General features: G+C 33.2%; 2 protein-coding genes and 1 non-coding gene across 4 annotated transcripts; 1 reads left to right on the top strand and 2 right to left on the bottom strand.

Moving 5' to 3' along the window:
- Positions 1-1,488: 1,488 nt before the first annotated feature.
- On the bottom strand, positions 1,489-10,224 carry LOC113396596 (T-complex protein 11-like protein 1). Of its 2 annotated transcripts, none has more exons than XM_064218463.1 (9): positions 9,790-10,224; positions 9,431-9,631; positions 9,180-9,300; positions 7,645-7,851; positions 4,633-4,783; positions 4,020-4,183; positions 3,489-3,664; positions 2,759-2,925; positions 1,489-1,999 (listed from the first exon to the last, which is right to left on the bottom strand). In XM_064218463.1, exons 1-9 carry the CDS (start codon positions 9,885-9,887, stop codon positions 1,803-1,805), a joined length of 1,482 nt encoding a protein of 493 aa, XP_064074533.1. In that variant the 5' UTR covers positions 9,888-10,224; the 3' UTR covers positions 1,489-1,802. The 2 variants fall into 2 exon arrangements, with proteins under 2 accessions (XP_064074533.1, XP_026490377.2); XM_026634592.2 differs by having other exon boundaries at positions 1,613-1,999; positions 9,431-9,628; positions 9,790-10,223.
- A 1,655-nt stretch (positions 10,225-11,879) lies between these two features.
- On the bottom strand, positions 11,880-11,953 carry Trnat-agu (transfer RNA threonine (anticodon AGU)). Its single transcript has one exon. It is a non-coding gene; the product is annotated as a tRNA-Thr (tRNA).
- A 2,829-nt stretch (positions 11,954-14,782) lies between these two features.
- On the top strand, positions 14,783-20,628 carry LOC113396558 (alpha-(1,3)-fucosyltransferase C-like). Its single transcript, XM_064218394.1, has 4 exons — positions 14,783-15,087; positions 15,725-16,159; positions 17,241-17,483; positions 20,463-20,628. Exons 1-4 carry the CDS (start codon positions 14,783-14,785, stop codon positions 20,626-20,628), a joined length of 1,149 nt encoding a protein of 382 aa, XP_064074464.1.
- The last annotated feature ends 1,400 nt before the right edge of the window (positions 20,629-22,028 follow it).

The following is a 22,028-nucleotide window of genomic DNA, read 5'->3' as shown; positions in this document are numbered from 1 at the left end:
CTGCACCTGAACTCCTTCCGTTCGTGTTAGATTTTCCGTCTCAATGGATTATGAGAGGAATAGAAAGTGCACCTGTGTTTGCTCCCACACAAGAGCACTATTATGTGCTGCGTAGTTGTCTGATTGCTTTCATGGGAGAAATCGGTCAAGAGATTTTTTTTTTTTTAAAAATGGTTAAGTAAATATTGTTTATTAAAATAGTGATTTTGAGTTAAAACTTGGTTAAAAATACCTACACTCAATTGATTAAAATAAGTGATTTTCGATAATTATTGTCATCTATTAGCATTTTTTCTATTTTTTTTTTAATTTTTATTTCGTTTTCACATGCATTGTTAGTTAATATGATCGGTTTACTGTTTCGTTCTCAATAATTGTATAATAGCAATACATAATAAATAATTTGATGCTAGTAATATATTTTTTCTACATAAACATTATAATTTACTATTCATATATTTTTGAAATGATTTATAGTAAAATTCATAATTTTGGCCATAATTACTATATTACATTGACTTTTTATAAATACATTTGCAAAAAATAACGGGCGCCCTATACTTTTCTGTACAACTATGAAATGGTGAATTTTTTTCCCATAATTGTGTGACGTGGACCGATGTAGAATGGAGCAAGATTTTACTTTCTAACGAAGCCAGAATCTTTTTATTTGATGAGGATCGACGTCGTAAAGTGCTAAAAAGACCAGGAGAGTGTCATGCAGAGGTACGTTTCAAAGAAATTATGCCGTACGGTGGACGCTCTGCCATGTTTTGGGCTGGCATAACTTCTGAAGTTCGTACATAGATAGTTTTCGTAAAAAATGGCTATCTAAACGTACAACACTACTTCACGGAACTCCTAATTCTTCATGCACAACCAGCGTTAGCTGTTACACGAGGTGCTGCTGTGTTAATGGACGAGACTGCTCGAGCACACCGGACGGGCGACGTAGACGATTACTTTATTGAAGTCGGGATTCACTGTTTAGATTCGCCAGCACGAAGTCCCGACCTTAATAACTCATAAATAACCTCCTCTAAAGCATCCCAAGAAGAATTGCAGCAGTTATTTCAGTCAGAGGAGGCCACACTCCTAATCATTTTTTTTTGGAACTTATAGTAAATGAAGGAGAAATTCAATCGAAGCTTATATTTTGTCAAAATGAATAATTTCCTAAAAATGCAAACAAAAAAAAGTTAATTAAAATCGACTTAATGATTAAACAAAAATGAAATTTCAATCGGTTCGATCTTACCTAAAATCACCCTACTGCACTATAGCATAATACAACTTTGCTTACTTTGAAAGCGAGTTTTGTGACAACATTATTTTTACACTGAAAGCTTTCAATTTTTAATAAGATTTTTTTATAGGGAACTTGTTACAGCGCTAGTGACGTCATCCCCCTCTCCGCCCACTACCTACTCCCTTGTGTGCGTACACAATATACCTCGTTACTATAATTACATAATTTTTTATTTTAATAATAAGAAAAATATATTTTTTTTAGTATCGAATCTCTTTTCTTTCATTATAAATTTTGTAAATAGACATCAATTTCGATATTTCACATTTACCGGTCGCCACGTGACGGCCACATTTTTTTTTAAATAGATTGAAATAGTTGTTATTGGGTGTGTTAACTGACCACACAATACAATATTAGTAATAACTAATTAGTGCTACGAGATTAGAGAGTGAAAATAAAATAAATATTTAAAAATGTAATCGATTATTTTCTTCAATAAAATATTTGTCAACTCGACGTTGACAGTGACATTTCGAAACAGATTAAAATCCTAAGTCTTACTTAACTCCTCCTCAATAATTTCGAGGTAATGTTGTGTGAACACAGCTTTATTGTGCATCACGCAACGAAGCAGAGTACCGGAGACTGAAGTCAGTTCCTTGGTGAAGGCGGACAGGCCCACGGGTATCTGGCGAGAGCCACCCGCGCATACTAGTATCACCTTCAAGAATTCCATGACTCTTTGATCTGTGGATAATATGTACATCTTTGTAATAAGCTGCCCCGTCATAATACTCATCTTCCTGTGTACATTGTTGTAGAGCTTCGTACAAGTCAATTTAAGTACCAACTACTGATTAGTTATTTTACAAGTTAACAGCAGTTATGCTCTAGCATCGTAAAAAATCATCGGAAAAATTGTATGGAATTTAAAATAAAAGAGATTTTTTAAAATTATATAATAAAGATTATATTTGCAATGCATAAATGTATCGGAGACTTAGCAAATGTAATCCCTTTAAATCTGAACGAAATAGTGCAAAGTATTGTCGCATTGCAGTAGAAAACTGTTAAAATAATTGTAATCACGTTTACTGGACCATTAGTATTATACCATTGATAAAAATGTTAAGTTCGTGTGTATTGCATGGTAAGCAAAGTCGGATTTAAAGTCCCGGAGGCCATGGTGCTACAACGAAAGGCCTCTAATTATTATTTTACTAATTAATTTGAACATTTTCATTTCTGCCAGTCAAGTTTGTCCAAAAAATGTTATCTTTGTATTGGTAACTTTAAAAAAATTAATCAGTAATATTATAATAATTTGATTATCTAGATAAACATAAATTACATTAAAATTGTTAACACGTCCGAATCTCAGATGTGGAGCGACCCCGGTTGCCCTCCCCAAAGTCTGGTCCTGACGGTCCTGTACTATAATCCTAACAATGTTATGTTTTTGCTGATTGCACATAAAAATGAGTAATATCAAAGTTAAGTACTCACGAACAATCTGTCTCACTCGGTGTTCGGGATCTCTGAGCGATAGAATCTGAGTCCTGATAAGTTCTTTCATATCACTCGTTAACGGATCCTGACCGAGATTTTCAAGGAGTTGTTCGGTTACCAGAATTACTTCTTCGGCAATTGACGGGAGCACGGCTTTCAGTTCACTGTAAATGTAATTAAATTACTTTTTATCGTTACCATAGTTATGCCATCACATCATTTCTATTATTTTAATAATTTTCTTCATAAATAAGTAAAGCGTTTTGTAGTAGTCATCTGTTAAATAAAAGGGCAAAGAATATTTCGTAGAAACATAAACAATCAAAATAAATATATTCTTTATCCAAGTAGGCTCATAAATCATTTTTGAATCACATGACAGTGTAGATTTAAATGTAAAGCTAGCTCCGGTTCGGAACGTAGATTAGAAGAAATAAAGTAACCGTTTCAAGCAACCATGGTTTTAAACAGCGTTCCGATACGACCGTTTCAAAATAATAACAAAGTATTTTTTCAATTTTGCGTGTAAACTCCTAAAATTAATATAATAAAAAAAAATTTTTGACCGAAATTTAACACCAGGATTTTTATTTAATAATAATATATTTAATGATTAATCTTTTAATTGTTTTTAATTTTACAAATGGGGAAAAACGTAGAAGATTAATCAGTTCGATGGAGATACCAAAATTTTGTTGTAAACTGTTAAATAAAAAAAATCCCTTACATGTCATTGCTGGTCGTGTCGAGGATGATGAAGAGCTTTTCCTTAAGGCTTTGTTTGTGTTGCTCTTGTGAGTCTCCACCACACGAGGGGCTCACTAGCAATAAGGACGCGACACAAATGAGTCGGTACACTTGGATACCGAGTTCTGTGAATCGAGGCTTGTCGAGCGTCACCGTCTGAAAAGACAATTATATCTTTTAAATTTATGTTTTTAAGGGAAACGACATCCTAACACATCAGTAAAGGTTGAACGATGGTATAATATAAACATTACAAAAGATAATTGAAGCAAATTAAATAATAACTCTAAATTGTATAGTTTTCCTTTAAAATTATCTAAAGTGTTTTATTAAGTTACTTGTATTTATAACGCCTTCTGAAACAACTGCCTACGGTTCCTGTAATATAGTTTCACCAAGCTGGTGTTATTAAATTCAATTTGTTTCAAATTCCAATGTTCTTATTCTAAAAACTACCACTGGACTACATATGTACTTTCGTAAGTTTAATATTTTCTTGTAAAACTGATACCTCGGGATAGTTTTGAGATTCGTCCCATTCCAGGAGTTCTAGATAAGCTTTTGCTAATGTTTGTGCTGTGACGTTTCTTATAATATTGGGGTCAGTGACTGGCAAACTTAGACCAGACTTGTCGGTGTGCCGCAGCAGCCATTCTTTCGTATATTGCAAGCCATCTAAAATAAAAAAAAATAAAAATAAAATACAGAACGGAAAAGTCTTTATATTAAAATCACTTTAATTTCAATCATTTTTGCTGGCGAATACAAGACGGCCCATTGGCTGGTAATCTAATGTTAAGAATTTAATAAATAAATTCTGAACTAAATTCGGCAACGCTTCAATCTTAACTACTAGCCAACTAGGAGATATTGTCGTTCACTATTATTTATGTGTGTGTGTGTGTGTGAGTGCGTGCGGGCCGAGCCTGTTATATATTCCGGAGGCACGGAATTTGTAACAAAATTCAATTCTAATCTCTTAACTGCTGCTTACAATTCCTTGACAGAAAATTACATAAAAATCAATTGACCCGACATAGGATTCGAACCCCTGAATTCAGAAATATCTACGGTTAATAATCATTGCTGGTGTCTTTATTATCAAGGCATAATTTATTTATTACCTTCTGCCAGTTTTAACATTTCATCGAATTTCGCCCTCTCGTACTGCACACTCTCCTGCTGCACGTGTGGTCGTATCATTGCTATTAGAGTGTTCGCTAGGTCTAGCTTTAGCACTTCCAATGTTTCAAGAATTGCTCGGAATATGTCCACCTGAAATTATTTTATGATAACACTGATTAATATACATATATTTATATCCTAAGTTTTTAAATACTTTAATTAAACGGTTATTTACTTTTGTTTGAAATAAAAATGAAGGTTTAATAAATATAGTATCATATTTAGCTTAAAATAATCTATCAGCTATACTCGGAGATGCCAATTAATTTGAATGCCACTTAACCATTTTTACAACACGTTTTTTTGAATAAATTGCAGTCTCATCCAGACTCTTGACGTCTCTGAGTAAAACTGTATTAGTAAAATAAAGGACAACTGAAACGTAAATTTGTTATTCTTATATCCATACGTTCTCTATAAAACAACCAAGTTATTCGATCAACTATCAAAATGAGATATGTTTAAAATTATTCACTTTATGTATATTTCCATACTAGTTGAGCCTACGGCTTTACCCACACAAAATTTACAAAGTTACCCCCATTCACAACTTTAAGGTATCAATTAAATAAGTCTATGTACGCGAAATTTACATACGTACTCACACACATTACACACATACACAAAAACACACACACACAGAGACAACACACACGCGCACGTTACTACCATTAACTATTTTCATTAGTATTTTTGTAATTCTTAGCTTGTTTCATCTTATAACTTTGAATTAAAGTATGAGTGCGTTAAGGAAGACCGACTTCTTCTGGCGCGGGAGCTCATGGCACTCAAAAGAAGAAGTCAACCTCTGTGATGTTATTGTACTCTTGGTTATTGATGAAATAAACATTATTATTATTATGTCCATCCCCGGAACTCAATCTATCTATAAACCAAATTTCATCTAAATCGGTTCAGCGGTTTAAACATGAAGAGGTAACAGACAGAGTTACTTTCGCATTTCTTAATATTAGCAGAGATGAGTCATATTCGTACAACTCAGATTATATTAAACATACATGTCAGATATATGTGTTTTGATTAGCAGAGCTACCAAGTCATATAGATTTGAAAGATTCGATCTTTTTATGTTATAAACAGGTAAAAAAATAAAAATAATAACACGTGGAGAGTTCTACGTAATGGTGGAACCTTAGATCTTTACGACATTGCCATAATTATGACTTATAATTATTCACTGTAAATTTAAAAGCTTACAGGTCAATAAACTTTAACATTCAAATGCATAAAGGTAACCCACGCACCTTACTAAGGAATAATTATTTTATGAGTCAGAATGTTCTGTATTCGGTATTTGCTTTTTAAATATGTTCGAATGTGGGTGGTTTAATGATCTGTATTGTAAAGTATTAGAACAATCGCAAAGGTGGAAGACCTTATTACTACGGTTAATAAATGAAAGTATGAACAATTAAGATTGGTAGGTACGTAAATAGTAAATCAATGGTAAATATAAATTTAGATGACAAAGTATTATATGGTTCAAATTAATTAAATTACAGGTTTAACTATTTATATGAGACATTAAAATCTGAGCTTAATAAATAATAATAGTGGTCCAGGTGGAGCGCGCGATACATTAAAGCGAAGCAACAACAGGGAATATAAAATAAAAAACGAATTTCCGGTTGTGAGTGTAATGATTAAAAATTTAGAACAAATGAGGATCAATTTTTTTTTGGATGCCAACTGATGGTAAGTTGGTCACCACCGCCCATTGAAATTGGCATTGTAAAACATATTAACCATCCCTTACATTGCAAGTTGGCCAACAATCTTAAGAACTAAGATGTTATGTTTTGTATGCCTGTATCACTGGCTCACTCACGCTTCACAGGAATGATCAAACTACCCAGATGAGCCTTATCATCAAGTAAAAGGCAGCCGTCATCATTAGCTGGGGCATTCCTTGCCAGTATTACAATATTAAAAAAATTAAATGTCAAAAATGCGTCATTGATTTTTAAGTTTGACATGACGTTTGTTGGAAAGTAGTAAAGTCGTAAACTATGAATATTTTATATTGAATATGTATATATGAATTTGTGAACTTATATATTTCTTTTTTTTTTTTAAATATTCTTAAGCTTGCTGCATTCCTTCCTCTTATAAACTCTTAACTGTTCCAACTTTCTTACTCCTCAATACCTAGTTGCATTTCTCGGTATGGTATTCAAGAAACCCGCCATTTTGTACATCAAAATTGCGCTTTCATACTACGCATTAGTGTATATTGTTTATTAAACAACCTGCTTGGAATATGGAAGGGTTGTCGCTTATGATTTCAATGAAAGGACGAATATTTTAAAGTTTAAAAAATACTCATATCAAGCTTTACTTTTAACTATGTATAATGTACATATGTTTAATTTTATTAAAATTCTTTGTTATATTGGTTATTACATTTAATGAATAACAAAATCAATAATTTAAATGAGCAAAAAAGCAAAGGCACGCCGAGGATGCGACAACCCTAATGATTGTACATCACGATAGCGTGTAGAATTATAGTTGTTAATCTTATGCCTATATACGAAGTGCCATATGCTTGCGCTTATTGCAAAGATAAAATAATTGTGAGGCAAATAAAAATACAAGTCATTTGTTTTGCTACTAAGTTAGTATCTAATCAAAAACATTGAGAGAGTTAATAATCAAACATAATGAGATTTAGACTGCCAATTTAACTACTTTCTACTAATTGATATATTTCTAACATTATTGACTTTTAAATTTATTTATATATGAATGTTCGCACAGTTGTTAAAATTCAATTGTACATAAATTATCAAACAGGGGAATAAGTAAAATAGCAATAAGTAATGAACTGTTTTCTCTTTGCCTATGTATAAATAGATCTTTTATATTTTTTTTATGTTATAGGTGGCAAACGAGTATACATTAAACAATGATATATAAAGTACACTCACTGTGTTAGTCAATGTAGTTATATTTTGGATCATTTCATCTCGGGCTGGAGCGGCAAGTTTGGCCATCAAGTCTATCACAAAGGTGGCATACTTTTGAAAGTCAAGGCTGTTGTTATCAGCTTGTTGTTTAATAAACTCCGTATCTAATACTTCTTCAATCATTTCCTTAATACGAGTGTGACGAGGAAGTAAAATGGAGAAAAGACCCTGAAATATAATATAAAGTAATTAGATATTGTTTCCTCTTCATGTTATTCTTTATATGTTTTTATATCGCTAATTAACAGGTTATTATTAAAAGACATTGACATATGAACAAAGAAATGTTCAATATTCATTTGATATTAAATTATGTGTATAGTTGGCACAGTTATACAATAGTCTGACTATGCAATGAACATTCTATTTAATGCCATTTTGGTAAACATAAATATATAATATTATATTACTGAACATTTTCTAGGTCAGCACATGTCTATACAAATCATAAAAATTACTATTATTGTGTCTAGCAAACTTACTGCTTATCAAAGTTTTAAAACCTAGTAAAAAAATATAGATATATTGGATGTTTACATGTACTTGTACATACATATAGGGTGGCAATGCTAGAAACTCATCATACTAACATTATTATAAATGGAATAAGGACAGGTAAATGATGATGCCTAAAAGAAGTAACTCAAATTATACCTACATAAATGAAAAAATATTTATAAATAATGTGATGTCTTCCTGACTGATTTCAACCATTGCAGTCAATCTCAAGGATGGCCAGCCAACTACACAGGGCATATTATAGTGCACAAATGTGTTGGCAAATTCAAATGCTCTTTTATAACCCGAGGTGACCGCAAATCCGTCACGACCGGTAAGTGTTCTGGCACAGGATCAATAGTTTTACTTTTTACGACAGAAAGCCCAAACACTTTTTAATAGTCTTATATGGGGTTTGAAACCAGGGCCTCAGGATCTACAACCTTATACCTAGCCACTAGATAAATGACAGTTTTTTTAGGAGATACTAACATTGAAAAAAATTATATTTAAATCTACATAGAGAGCTGATGTTATTAGTAGTAGTAATTGTATAGTATGTCTTATTAACTTTAAGCTTCTGGAATGCTTATCCAAGTTAGATTTACTAGTTTAACTAGATGCTGAATTCTCATTGGTTCCCTGTTGTGCCACTTGTCAGTGACCAATAAACAGTCAGATTCAATTGAAACTAGTTAATATTTCTTTGAATTGTATAAGTGTATGTATATGTTGTGGATGCAAGACCAAATATATTACAGTGATGTCTAAAATTGAATTGCAAAATATCAATTGTAATATTGCCTGTGTATTAAATCATGCTAAATTTAATCAAATAAAACAAAGGGTTGCCAAACACAAGGACATAACTACAGTAGAAATTACAAAGTTTGAATAAATGACAAAAACTACCTTACATTAGCTTTTCCAAAACTGGAGGTATATCACTAGCTTGCTATAAACAGGCAATTTTTATTAACAAAGTTTTTTTAATTTACCTGCTTCACATCTTCAAGCAACACAAGGGCCTGTTTATGTTCAGGTGGATCGGAGTTTAATTGTTCACGCAAAATATCAAAGTATGCTTTGTGCATAGTTTCTTTTACCAACTTTTGATAACTGAAAGAGAGTTTATATATGTTTAGACAAAATTGTATAAGTAGTTTACATATCATTGTATTGAATTAAATATAATAATAAAAAATAAATATTCAAAAGTTCTTTTGACTCATATATTTATGTTTTATACCTATTATCTGGAGGTTCAAATGGCTCTAACATGAAGTCCTGATCAACAGCAATTTCATGAGCTAAAGCCATGTTCTGCATCCCATGAGCTGCTTTCATAATATCTTCCAGAGTGACGAAATTGGGGGGTGAGGCACCTGTGATAGTTGAGCCTTTTACTCTGAACTGAAGTGGCTCGTTTGTAAAGTAGCTGCGGCTACTACTGTTATGGGACATGATATTTGAATTAGTAAAAAATATTTTTTATTGCTAAAAATGTTTCATATAATACCATTATGAGTATTTTATTTATTTTTAATAAGAAATAGATGATTTGTTTGCTTAGGATGTGAAATATTATAAAACAAGAAGCCAAATAACCTTGATCCAGTTGAGATTGGTAGCGAAGGAACTCTGATAATTTTCTTTTCTTTGTCATCTTGTGACTCAGAGCCACTGGGTTTCTCGCGATCACTCATGATGAAATCTTAATGCACACTGATCCAGGAACTTGTGGTAAAACCTTTTCAACCCATATAAGGCGGGCTACTTTAATACCAGACGTCAAAATCTTGTTTTTTTTATAAAATTCACCTTGAGTCACACCATAACCCCACTTTTAAAACAAAGCGATGTGATGTGTGTCTATTGTAGTAATTTTTTCTACATGTATATATTATAGGCTTCATTAAGCCTTTATCACAATTGAAGTGATACTTAAAATTAATATTTGTTGTGTTTATCCTTTAATTTGTCGTACTGAACTGTTTTTATTCACTTGTCAATTTCTTTGCCGTCAATTTTAATTTGTCATTACTCAATTGACATTTGTCGGTCCCGTTATGCTTAACATAATAACTTAATATTTTAATAACCGTAACAAGATTGCAAATTGCAATAAAGTATTATTAAAATTATAATTATTTTTTTTATTTATTTATTTATGAGACTAACTTTTTATTTTGGACTGATTATTTTGAATCGACTTTTTTTCGACAGTCTCGGACTGCGGCCAGCTAAATCTAGTCTAATTCAACCCCAAAGACACAAATTTGCGCGCTAACCTTTAAAAAGGCATCATTTGTCGTATCTCCACGATTTGAGAACATTCCCATTGCTGCCACAGCTAGGAATACTTGGCGTTGATCTTTTGAACCTCGATCAGTTCCGTGATTAATAGGAAGGTACAGCTAAATTGGCATCTAGAAAGCTTGCTGTGTTCTGCAAGGCAAGCAGGTACTTCACGTTGCACCATCACGTGACACATCAGAGATCACTCTGCGTCTTCTACAGTATTTTCACGGAGAATGATCCAAGTATTTGTTTGGATTAATCCCGGCTGCTGAATTTTACCTTTCAATATCGCGTTAAAATTCGAAGTTTCATCCACACCAACTATGACCGAAAATCCACAATCGCGTGATTTTTAATACATTTTCCACCTCGAACAACCTCTCTGTGGAATGACCCCACGGTGTTTCTGATGGGCGGTGGTAGGTGCTTTCCATTAGGTGATCCTCCTGCTCGTTTGACACCTATAGTATAAAATAATCTCAAACGCAAATTACTCAATGGAAGATCTTAAGTAACCTTTAAAATAATACTTGAAAGTCTCCCACAGAAATATAGACAGTTGCCATATACCTATAAACTGTACTTATTCTGCCGCGAACTGGAATTAATTAGATAAAGAGCAAGCAAATTATCGTTCTACCTATTTTATTAATTTACGTCAACAAAAATATTAATTCAGAAATTTAATTTTAAAACTGTTTTAGTAAATTATTTATCTATAGCTGTTTAATAGTATTGAAGGATTTTTAAAAATATTGACGTTTTTGTAGGGTCCTTACATGTTACAAGTTTTATATGGAAGAAAATGTATACTTTGGGTTATAAAAATAATTATTGAAAGGTAAACTTTGTACTACACTACTTAGTATTGTTGTGGTCCGGTTTGCCGGGTGAGTAAGCCATTGTTATTTCATCATCATGTTGCCAGGCTTAAGGGTCAAAACTTTTTAATTCCAATGGATGGCGGCATATTGACGAGTGGTTTATATTTTTTACAGCCCTAGTGTATATTGTGACGTTGTTAACCATTTACCACCTATATACCGAAAATAATTTAAAATATATATAGCAGAATATACCGATTTTCAATCGACAAAGTCTTTCGTATCTAATTTAAAAGGGCTAACTATTATATGCTTTTTTTTTAAATATAATTTAGTATATTTATTGGATTTTGTCGTCAAGAAACTCCCTGATGTAGATCGGAGTCTGAAAATTGACAGTAGTACAGTACCATACATTTTTATTCGTATATTTATTACTACTTTTTTTTCTATTATCTAAAGAAAATTAAGAAGGGTAATTTAAACTAAGTTATTATTTTCTTTTTTTCTTCTTCTATAATAATAAAGTGATCAGGTTTTTGAAAAAAAAATACCAAACATCTCAATCTGACGAGGCCCCGGCGAGATTCGAACTCGCGATCTCCTGTTTACTAGACAGGCGCTTTAACCAACTAAGCCACGGCGCCGATGACGTTCATTGGTGAATTTAATCTCTACTTTATTCAAGGGACTTTTAAATATGTAAGTTTGAATAATCATGCTACAATATTAATTTGAATACTAGTGAGTCGCCTGCGAAACTTCGCGTTTATGTAATATTTTATTAAGGATTTCCAAACCTATGATAGGTTTTGTTTTGATTACATTTCATTGTAAACTGCAAATTAGTCATCTAAATTTGGCGTCAAAATTATGAAACCCTTTTTTAATGTCAAACAGTTTACATTAGTTCAATTAGAATTGGAGTTTATAAACATAACATATACATAATCAGCCTGTAAATTTCCCACTGCTGGGCTAAGGCCTCCTCTCCCGTTGAGGAGAAGGTATGGAGCATATTCCACCACGCTGCTCCAATGCGGGTTGGTGGAATACACATGTGGCAGAATTTCGTTGAAATTAGACACATGCAGGTTTCCTCACGATGTTTTCCTTCACCGCCGAGCACGAGATGAATTATAAACAAATTAAGCACATGTAAATTCAGTGGTGCCTGCCTGGGTTTGAACTCGAAATCATCGGTTAAGATGCACGCGTTCTAACCACTGGGCCATCTCGGCTCTTAATTGGAGTTTATTCATAACAATTTACTTGAATTTTATTTAGAATAAACTTTCACAATATACAGCTAAAATATTGTTATTTGAATTAAATTAATTTAATAATAATTTGTTTAACAAATGGTCAATGAACTATGAATTAGTGAATGGTCCTTCTCCATTAATAACACCATGCTGTTAGTTGTTGTCAATTTGTATCTCTGTGTGTTTTCAGAACCGACTCGAGATATACTCGTGTATTTGGTTCTTGTTAATCGACATGGCAAATGCCAACTTGACTGGAAATTGGCGACGATTCAGAAGGACTACTTTCACGTTCAAGTTACGAAGCAGGGTGACAATTTAACCAATATTCAATTGTAAGTTGCGAGGTGGAAGTCCTGACACGTTGAGGCTGTACAAAAATTGGATTGGGTATCAAGTTTGCTCTGCAAAATCCGTGACAACAGAGTCGATGCTTTTGTAGCTGCGACTGACCTGGTAGCATTCTTAGGTGCAAGAATGGCACAGCCTGACTTTTTTATTGCACCTGATGAGAAATAAGTACCAGAAACCTGGCTTCAAAGACGTCTTGTACTATAAACTGCTCAGGAACACTAATAAGATCAGAATTCGACAGTGTTTCTTCTCGATCATCACCGATACGAAAAAAATACGCAAGTAAGCAAGGTTCTGTGGTGGCTTGCTGCGGCCAAGCTGAGATGATACTGAATTAGATCAAAATGTGCTTTCTTAGACCTCTGATTCAAGTTCGCAACCTAGCAGTCAGTTATAAAATATTTTTTAACTAAAACACAATCACAACGTATGTCGTAGTAAGTTCGGTCGTTTTTCATTTGGTTTTTTTTATACAACCTTAGTGCCGCTCTCCTACCGGCCAGTAACTTTTTTCGAAATCAATTATTTGTTAAATTCTAACAATTTTTTAAATTGCAATCAAAAATCCTCTTTATTTTTCTGCACATCTACCGGCTGGAGCTCTTCAAAATGAGACCATAACCGATTTTTTAGGTGCAGTTATCCTCCCATAAATAATCACTGGGACAAAAATCGGCTTACCCTATTAATAAATAGGTTATATAGGCTGATGCTTTGGCTATATAGGATGTAGCTGGTTTATAATATACTCACAAAAAGTGCTAACTTTCTGTTAACAAAAACATTACTAAAAATCATCGAATACAACACCGCATTCATCAAATCAATCTTACAATAATTATGTTTGTAAATAATTTCACATTTTGCACAATTACATTAATAATAAAAAAATAACATTTTTCAAAGCATCCATCAAAATAATTTTCCTGTAAACGAGGGTGTCCTTTATAGAACGACGAGAACGGACAAGTCCTGTCTTCACCCACATCACGGACACAATACTGTGTTGCGTGTTGGAAAAAATCACGTCAAATCGTCGTGACAAATGAAATTGGATTTTTCTTTTTGAATGAAATTATACAAATGGCATGTTGATGTATTAAATCATTTTTGTGTTAATATTTATTTTTGGACCTTTAACTTTTTACTATATAGGTTAAATAAGAAATTACCTAAGTACGCACCTTCCTAATGATATTATTTATTGTTAATAATAAATATTTCCCTAAGAACAACAATGTTTTGTTAAATATTCCTAACAAATGAATATATCAAATTTAAAAGATATAAATAATAAATATATACAGCACTGAAGGAACGTGCTGGAATAATATTCAACCCATTTCCTTAAAAAAGAGGAGGCTTTCGGCCCGCAGTTGTACATTTAGCGCAGTATGGAGGGAATTGGTTAAGACACGCAGTATATATATTTTTAATTTAACAGTGTGATCTCCTCAAAAAGCCGAACGCAATTTGACTCTGCATCCCCTGAAATGGGAATGAAATCTGAAGATTGAAATAAAATCTCAATGGATTGTATACACTTGTTGCATTATGAAGAAATTGTATGACGAAACTGCTTTTGAGAAGTACGAAGCAAACAAGCATAACGACACAACAATTGTTTGGTTCGCAAGAATCTTTACAGCAAAATATTTATTAAAAAACGGCGTCTTCAGCTCGTATACGATAACTTGAATCAGTCAACTACAGTCGATATAAAAGTAATTTACAATGGTCCGATTATTAAAATTTGCCAAAAGTCACGTTGTAATCTTCATAATAGTAACATATTTAGCTATTCTGAAATCATATAAAAAGGTGCAATTTATAAGAATCGATCGTTTTGTACCTGATATGAGAAATATTTTACTCTGGACTAAAATATATGGTTTAGAAGGCGAAGGTCAAAAATATTTTATAGATCAAAAGTGTGCGTTTATCAACTGTTATTTCACTACTAATAAAAGTTTATTCGGCGATTTGAGATATTTCGATGTGATTTTATTCAATTTACAAGATGTTAGTAAAGATGCATATAACTTGCCCGTATTACGAAGTTCGACTCAGAAATATATATTTGTGGCGAATGATTCCTCAGATAACTTTCCCGTATGCAATCCAGTTTATGATGATTTCTTTAATTGGACTTGGACATATAGGTAAGTTCCTTTGTATTATTTATTGCTGATTGTTAGTGGTTACTACTTCCTATAGATACATTAATCGTCTTTTAAATCGCGTATTCTCTACCTTGGGAACGTTATCATTTTACGTTATGTTTTTTTTTTTCTTGTAACTATACTGGCTTATAAATTTAATGAAGGCCATATATATTTTACAAAAGAGGTTTGTACAATTCAATTTCAATCAGATGGATAAATTATTATACTCCTAGCTAGGTTATAAAATCATCTCTATTATGGAATAACATTACTGGTCCTATTTTAATATGTTACTTTTGTACAATATGTGTACAATATGTTTTTACTTTATGGCTAACAATTACAATAAAATTATGTAAATACGAGTATATCCTTAAAAAATGTTTTGTCGCAAAGTTTGCATGTCGGTGTAGATATGCCTATGTGTGTGTGTGTGTGTGTATGTATTTTGGGTGTGAAATCTTATAAGAATATTGATTGAAATTCTATTTTTATATTATTGTAGTTAGTAGTGACATCAAAACAACGAATTATACAAACTTAGATATATATACAATTTATTTCTAATACCTATAACGTATCAATAAATATCAATAATCTTTATATAGTATTGTAGTAAATATTGTGTTTGCAGATTTGATTCTACAGTATCATATCGTTTCATCACGGTTTACAATACAGACTACGAAGAACTCGGCTACCATTTCCGATGGAATTACAACATGAAACCAATAGACGCTTCCTTAAAATCACAATTCGTCACTAAAAGTAAAGCGGCAGTAATTTTTTTAGATAAATGTGAGAGTAGAAGCAAGAGAGAAAATTTGATACAAGATCTTCAAAGGAATTTAGCTAAGTATAATCTTGACGTCGACATTTTTGGTCCGTGTGGTTTAAAAAAGTGTAAACGGAAGACAATGAACCCTTGTTTCTGGAGGCTGAGAAAGAATTACTACTTCTATCTTGCATTTGAAGATTCTCTTGCTTATGATTATATAACGGATGTTGTTTTATATGCTTATAATAACAATGCTGTGCCGATCGTGTATGGTGGAGCTAGATATGATAGGTCAGTGAACACTTAAGTACATGTTTACAATGTCGACAAAGTGCTGGTTGCTACTACGCCATGTGAATATAGAACACAAGGCAATTATCCCAAATAGAGAATTAGTTTATAGAAAATTAGTTGTCATCAGCGGCTTTGCTCGCGTTTTAGGGGTTGGTTGTTACGTGTTAGGCAAAAAAAGTATGTCCTTCCTTGGAGTTCAAGTTTGCTTCATACCAAATTTCGTCAAATTTGGTTCATTGGTTTGGCAGTGAAAGAGTGACAGACAGACGGACAGACAGACGGACAGACAGACGGACAGACAGACAGAGTTACTTTCACATTTATAATATTAGTATAGAATATAGATTAGTTGTCACCGGCGGCTTTGCTTGCGTTTAGGGGTTAATTGACTAGCGCTAAGCATAAAAAAGCAGCCAATTTCCTTCTTTGGGGTTTAAGCTTGCTTCGTAACTAATTTCATCAAATTAGGCTCAGTGGTTTGGCCGAGAAAGAGCAACAGATAGACAGATAGGGTTACTTTCGCGTTTATAATATTGGTTGAATTTTTTTGTTCCTAAAACTATATTAACAATCATCAAGTATCATTTAAACAGTCAAGTTTATTTTTATTATTTTTCCCTTTTCATTATTAAAAAGGAATTAGAAATCTAAATTGGTTTTTTCAATATTATTTTGTCATGAGTGTTGATTAAATTTCATATCTATACGTTTATACTTGTTTATATATGCGAGAGTTGGGACTGTTTCTGTTACCTCTTCATGTTTATACTACTGAACCGATTTTGATGAAATTTTGTGTGGAGATAGTTTGAGTCCTGGAAAAGAACATAGTTTACTCTATTTAAGAGCGTGAATTGGGGTTTAACGGTTTTTGTGCTATATGTAAAGTGTTATAAATTTCACGCTGGTAAAACCACAGGTTCAGCTAGTCTTAATAAAATTTAGCTGAAACCACTAGATCGAAGGTTGATAAAGTCTTGTAATTCAGTAGGAACCAGCTCTTTAGTAAACTCCGTTGAGTTTTAAACAATAACCACACAGTCACATTTAATTCTAATTAAAGTGTGATTATTTTCAGTTATCTTCCTCCAGGATCTTATATAAACGCACTAAACACAAGCGCAAAGGCTCTAGCGGCATATATGCATGATATAATTGAGAATAAAGAGAAATATTACGACTTTTTCCGTTGGAAAAACTACTACATCATCAGCAAATCGCCCATACTAAACGCGTGTGCCTTATGTGAAATATTGAACAGTCCGGCGCGTCTCGTTCAAAATGTTGTCATTTCAAAGTTCAGAACATGGTGGAATAATATGTACGAATCTCGGTGTGAATTTGATTTAATTAAATATTTATTGCTGTAATCAAAATATTTATATTAATATATTATTTAGTTATTTGGCACAGATAAATAAATACACACAGTAAAAGCTTTAAATTGTTATACAAAAATAAAGATAGATATACACATACATATTCACAATGCGTGCACAGACAGAGTATAAAAATATTTAATTATTTATTATTAAATATTAACTGGTAGAGGTTAACTTTATATACATTTTGTTACAACAGACCAGCAGATGGACCACCAGTTGGTATGTGGTCACCACTGCACATAGACCAATATCGTCAATGCGCCACCAACATTGGGATCGGGGTTATGTCTCTCGTGCCTGTAGTTACATTGCTAGCTCACCCTTCGAATGTGAACACAATAATACTATTGATGTTTGGCGGTCGAATATGCAATGAGAAATTGGTACCTTCTCATGGTCTTGCACAAACCACCGAATTTTTTCGTCGTTAAATATTAATGTTAACATGCAATGTTTTTCTGTTGTAATAATTCAACGAAACCATTTCTCTTCATATGGTAATAACATAATATATATCAAACATGAAATATAATTATTACCTTGTATATAATTTAACTAAAGCGTTGTCGGTTAACATAACGGTTATATTTAACAAGTCTCAAATTTCCGTTATCAGAATCCCGTTCAATCCACAAACAAGGATTAAAAGTTTAAATTATTTGATCAGATTAACGTATGGCGTAACAACGCTTTCGCCGGACACTGTGGACATTTTGGGTCCTTTGTAATTAAACTTTAAAGCCCCGTTTGCCATTTATTGTTGTTAAATATTAACAAAACTGTCTCCGTGTATGTTTTTGATACTGGGTTTTTGAAATCAATTTGATCGGTTTGTCTATTTTATTATTAATATAATTTACTTTGTAATGTATATTTTTGTACAACGTTTCTGATTCAATAAGGAGTTTCACTCCTTATCCAAATATTTCTTTTGGTCTAAGTCATCTTAATATAATGAAGCAACATTTTTTATAAGCAAAAGTATATATTGATGTTTTCGGATAAAATTAAGAACGAATTTTTCTAATAAAACAGCCTGTAAATATTGTTAATAAATAAAGTATATTGATCATTATATCGTATACATTTTATAAAAGCTTTTTATTTGCATCTTAAGTTATATTTTATATGAAAATAGATGTCTTAAGGTTTAGTTGTCACATGTTAGGCGTAAAAAGTAGCCTCCTTCCTTGGGGTTCCAGCTTAATTCATACCAAATTTCATCAAATTCGGTTCAGTGAAAGAGTAACAAACAGACAGACAGAAATTCAGACTACTACTACTTTACTTTTGCATTAATAATATTAGTATAGATATATAATATATTTGTGATTGGAATACAAAATTATTGTTTGAATAAATCATTTCTTTTCGTTATATACAGTAATGGCACTGAAAGCATTCCTGAAGGAAACGCTTAATTACTATGCTAAGTGTGCTTTGTCCCATAAGTCTAGTTTTTGCCGGATTTCGGGGACAATCTAAATTTCTAATCATCCACGCCTTTATCGTGTGAATGCTTTAATAGTAGTTTTTGCCATCGTATCCCTAATACCTTTATCAACTGTTATATGTAAATCTTAGTTTTCTTCTTCTTAATATTCTTAAGACACTATATCGGAATACTAATAAAAATTAAACTCGCTGGGTAAAATTAATGTTCCAATGATATTGTATTAATTCAAGAGTGCTTATAATACTCTAATATTATGATTTATTATTTTTCTTGTATCGTTGAAGATTAATGAATGTTTAGTATCAATCGAATTCGTATATATTGTCCGAAAAACGTACCAAAAAACTAACTGTTTCTAAATAAGCAGAGGTCCTTATTGCGTACAATTATTTCCTTCCTACCTCAATAACCTTTAATAGATGATTTAATGATCTTGGTATGATCATGAAATGAGTAAAGGTATTTACTCATCATACCAAGATTCTTGTAATAAATTAACTAAGTACGGAAGCAGTAACATAAAATCCGCGCCATATGTTGTATGTAAATATATGTTTCTATGATTATAAAAAAGGATCAATCAACATTTTTTATTTATTTAATGAGTGCAGCCTAAGGGCAACACAAATGGGCACTTTACCTTTTATCCCTATCCTATTCAAGAAAAAAAAAACTTATTTTGAATTTACACATTGAGTTCATTTTATATTACTTAAATAATAATAGCAATACATGAAAATACTTTACAATGCTAAATCGACTTATATTCTATATTTACTATCCAAGCAAGCCCACTGGGTAGGTATCATCAGGTATTCTACCGCTAAATAGCAATACTTAATAGCATTGTGTTTCGGTTTGAAGGGTGAGTGAGCCAGAGCACAGGGAATATAACATGCAAGATTGGTGGCGCATTGGCGAATATGCAATGATTAATATTTCCAGCAACGCCAATGTCTATGAGCGGTAGTGAACATTTTTTTTTTTTTCTCGCTGGAAAAACGCGTTACGCGCTTCCCCCACGTGATGTAAAGTGGGGGGGTGTGTGGGACTCCCCGGAGCCCTGGACACCGAGTGCGCCCATGTACGCCGGGTTTACCCACTAAAACACCAGCGGTACCCTCTCCGTCTTTCGGCGGGCGCCACGGGGTCGCTTGCGCATGCTACCGTGACGCCCTGACGGTCGGCCCGCCTATGCGGGCCTCCAACACCTAGAGGGGGTTCTCGGGGTACTGAGACCCCCCCCTAGTCCTTGCGACGCCTATTGAGGCGGGAGGAGAAGGTGCGCGTGGCGCTTCTTCCTCCTCCCCGGTCGTCTTCGGCGGAGCGGGTCTGCAGCGGCATCCTCTTCCCGCTCCCGCTCCGCGGCTTCCTTCTGCGACATCACGTTTTCGCAGAAGGAGCGCATCTCCAACCAGCACGTCTCGCTACCGAGCATTTCGTTAACGATGCTCGGCAGCGAGAGGTCTCCGCCCATAGTCGCCGACAGGGTGTGCCTCTGGGCCCCCCACGCAGCACACTCACTCAAGGTGTGGGGCGCCGTGTCGACTGGCGCACCACACTCGTGGCAGGAGGGTGACACCTCCCGCCGCGCTATTCCGTGCAGGTACTTACCGAAGCAATGAGCGGTAGTGACCATAGGTAACATCAGGTAGCCCATTTTTATGTTCGCCTATTATACAAAAAATATATTTATTTAAGTGATTACCTAATAATTAAATGAGTTAGTAAATATAAATAAAAAACTCATTAAATAAGAAGGTAATATCTAAAACATAGTAAATAAAAAAAGTTCTTCAGTAATTTTTCGTCTCAAAGAAAAAACGTTGGTTTCAAATTAAAATGTACTTTTAATATTTCCCGTCAAAGCAAAAGTATCAAACTATGTAGAGGCGAGACGTCTTGTGAAAATGTTTAATGGCACCGGCTGTTTACCTTCGAATACAGTTTCCAGAAAGTTCAGTTGGAAAATTAGTTTCCGAGACTCTTAGATACCTCTGGGTTAGACCAGATACTGGTTTATTATTCATAGTGAAATTAACGATACATCTTGATACATTTTTATATTTTTTTGTTTTCAACGTAAACTGTGTTTTTGAGACTTTAACTAATTAAAATATTCGTACTAGTATTAATTAATTGTGGAACATGCGTTTCATTCATTTTCAATTCCATTTTGAAATTGTATATCTATTTGATTTAATATCGATTAAAAATGCATTTAATAGCGTTTAATATGACCTTTATATGGTGGAAAATCTGTATCAGTAACTTCATACAGATCCAGAGAGACAGACGGAAATCAATATGTGCACAGGATGTTTAAACCTTTATATCCGTTAGAGAGATTAATTATATTGACAGATAAATGGTTCATATAAAAACATATATATATATATATATATGTATAATAGCGTATTTCCTTTACCAATACATAACTTATGTAAATACAATAGCAGGAAATCTGCATGTGTTGGATAAAAATGTGTCATGTGTTTATTCCACCAATCCGGATTGGATTCAAATGGCGAGGAGGTCTTACCCCAACAGTTAAACAAAAAGTAAAGTAACATATACAGGCTGCTACCATTTACTTTTCCATCTTTTATTAATTAATCGAGATTTGCTCTGTAGTAAGAGCACTTGTATAAATTATTATTTAATATGTCGTAATTTCTGATATTTTTTAAAATATTATCAATAGATCCGCCACCAACTTAATATTAACAGAGGGAAATAAATCAAATGAACTTATAAACTGAAGATGGCAGCTGAGGTAAATTTTTCTAGTTTAAAATGGAATAGTCTGGAAAAAGTAATCCACTTTGCCAACAGCAAGTACGTTTGCGTAGGTAAATTAGTTGCTAGTTCTGCCCGTGAAGTTAGATTGCCTTGACTCCCTTTAATTTTTGTCTTCAGGCTGGCTGTTTTTATTTGCTATATATAAGACTAGTTGTCACGCGGCGTCGGTCGTGTTTAAGAGGTCGGTCGTCAGGTTAACGTCAGATAAAGATGGTACAAAAAA

Source organism: Vanessa tameamea, chromosome 22, assembly GCF_037043105.1.
Source record: "Vanessa tameamea isolate UH-Manoa-2023 chromosome 22, ilVanTame1 primary haplotype, whole genome shotgun sequence".
NCBI lineage: Eukaryota > Metazoa > Arthropoda > Insecta > Lepidoptera > Nymphalidae > Vanessa > Vanessa tameamea.
The sequence above is the reverse complement of the archived record's forward strand: the minus strand, read 5'-3'. Positions and strand labels throughout refer to the sequence as shown.

Excerpts from the sequence above, each read along its gene's own strand:
- LOC113396596 (XM_064218463.1), bottom strand. The coding sequence starts at position 9,887 with ATGAGTGATCGCGAGAAACCCAGTGGCTCTGAGTCACAAGATGACAAA. Across the intron at positions 9,632-9,789 it reads CCAATCTCAACTGGATCAAG|TAGTAGCCGCAGCTACTTTA; the intron begins GTTATTTGGCTT and ends GTCCCATAACAG. Across the intron at positions 9,301-9,430 it reads TTTGAACCTCCAGATAATAG|TTATCAAAAGTTGGTAAAAG; the intron begins GTATAAAACATA and ends ACTCTCTTTCAG.
- LOC113396558 (XM_064218394.1), top strand. The coding sequence starts at position 14,783 with ATGAGAAATATTTTACTCTGGACTAAAATATATGGTTTAGAAGGCGAA. Across the intron at positions 15,088-15,724 it reads AATTGGACTTGGACATATAG|ATTTGATTCTACAGTATCAT; the intron begins GTAAGTTCCTTT and ends TTGTGTTTGCAG. Across the intron at positions 16,160-17,240 it reads GGTGGAGCTAGATATGATAG|TTATCTTCCTCCAGGATCTT; the intron begins GTCAGTGAACAC and ends GATTATTTTCAG.